The 1,393-nt window shown below is 48.7% G+C and overlaps 1 protein-coding gene across 1 annotated transcript in view; it reads right to left on the bottom strand.

The window, feature by feature from the left end:
- Positions 1 to 308, bottom strand: part of rps6kal (ribosomal protein S6 kinase a, like) — a 132,959-nt gene extending 132,651 nt beyond the window's left edge. Inside the window, exon 1 of the mRNA XM_043704418.1 lies at positions 87 to 308. Coding sequence (XP_043560353.1) covers positions 87 to 146 — 60 coding nt within the window. The 5' untranslated portion in view covers positions 147 to 308. The remainder of the gene's footprint in view (positions 1 to 86) is intronic.
- Between the last annotated feature and the right edge of the window lie 1,085 nt (positions 309 to 1,393).

Genomic DNA, 1,393 nt, shown 5'->3' with positions numbered 1-1,393 from the left:
GGTATGGGGGGGGGGAGGGGGGGTGTGGTATGGGGGGAGGGGCAATCCAGTCTCGGGGCCTCCCTTACCCGCCCCCTGCCTCCTACCTCACTCTCACTCGACACTTCCATTTTTTGCCAGGGCTCCTCCAGCTGGACAAACGGCATCCCCTAGTCCCGCCGCCAGGCGCGGCCTTGCCTCATGGTCGTCGTGGTGATGCTGCGGCGGCGACGGGAGAGCAGGGACTGAGTGGCAGCGGACGGACACTCGCCTTCAGCCTCAACCACCCCGACACCGACACCGACTCGGACACAGACAGGGACAGCGCCCCTCCCCCATCGCCCCTGGCCCCGCCCACTGCAACGTGACTGACGTCATCCCGCCGATGACGTCAGCCCGCCCACGCGGTTGTCTCCACCCCGACCCCGTGCACGCGCCCTTTCACTTCCCAGGCACCGGGACATCAACGTCATCTGCAGCAATGTCAACAGTAGCTGTATTAGAAATATAATGATCATTGCATTTACCAACTTTATAGATCAATACTGACTTCATTTATGACCGGAAGGACTAATACTCACTCAATTTGCCACTTTTATGGATTGATAGTCCCTCCTTATCAATTTCGGGGAGAATACTCTATTACTGCTCACTACATTTATCACATCTTTGAGATAACATTTACCTGATTTAAGGTTAATGCTTATGATAATTTATCACCTGTAAGTTTAATTCTCAGTACCTTTATCACCTATAGAGTTAATAGTAATTCCAGTTGTCACCTGCAGGATTAATACACATCCTGTTCATCAAACTTTCAGAGGGTTGCTCCCTCATCAGGTAACTGGTGCCCCACTGATGAAGGAGCAGTGCTCTGGAAAGTAGTGCTTCCAAATAAACCTGTTGGATGTTAACCTGGTGTTATGTGATTTTTAACTTTGTCCATATTCAGAGAAAGCGCTTTTTACACCTGAGGGTATTTCACCCTTCAAATCAGTACAAATCTTTTACCTAGCCACACCAAATTTTCTTGAAATTCTGGTAATAGTGTCAACTAAGCTTTCTGGTTTGTTTCTGTTCTACAGATGCTATGTCGAGAGCACGGAGACAGGTCAGGAGAAGAAAAAAACCGATCCATGCCACTGTTTGTACTCTGCATGGATCTCCTCTCACTCTTAATGATCTCCTTCAATACAGCTCCTGTATCCCCACTGTTCCCTTCTCCCGCATTGATCTATCAGCAGTGTCTTAAATACTCAAGGGATCAGTGAAGCTGAGCAAAGGATATGTTTGCCTGAGAAAGAACAAAGATTTTAACTTTACCCTACTCAACTGTCAGTCTATATCATGACAGGTTGCCTTGTGCCCCACTAACATTTGATGGGCCACCAACTTCCCTCCCTTTAGCATGCAC

This window comes from Chiloscyllium plagiosum, chromosome 15 (assembly GCF_004010195.1).
Source record: "Chiloscyllium plagiosum isolate BGI_BamShark_2017 chromosome 15, ASM401019v2, whole genome shotgun sequence".
NCBI lineage: Eukaryota > Metazoa > Chordata > Chondrichthyes > Orectolobiformes > Hemiscylliidae > Chiloscyllium > Chiloscyllium plagiosum.
The sequence above is the reverse complement of the archived record's forward strand: the minus strand, read 5'-3'. Positions and strand labels throughout refer to the sequence as shown.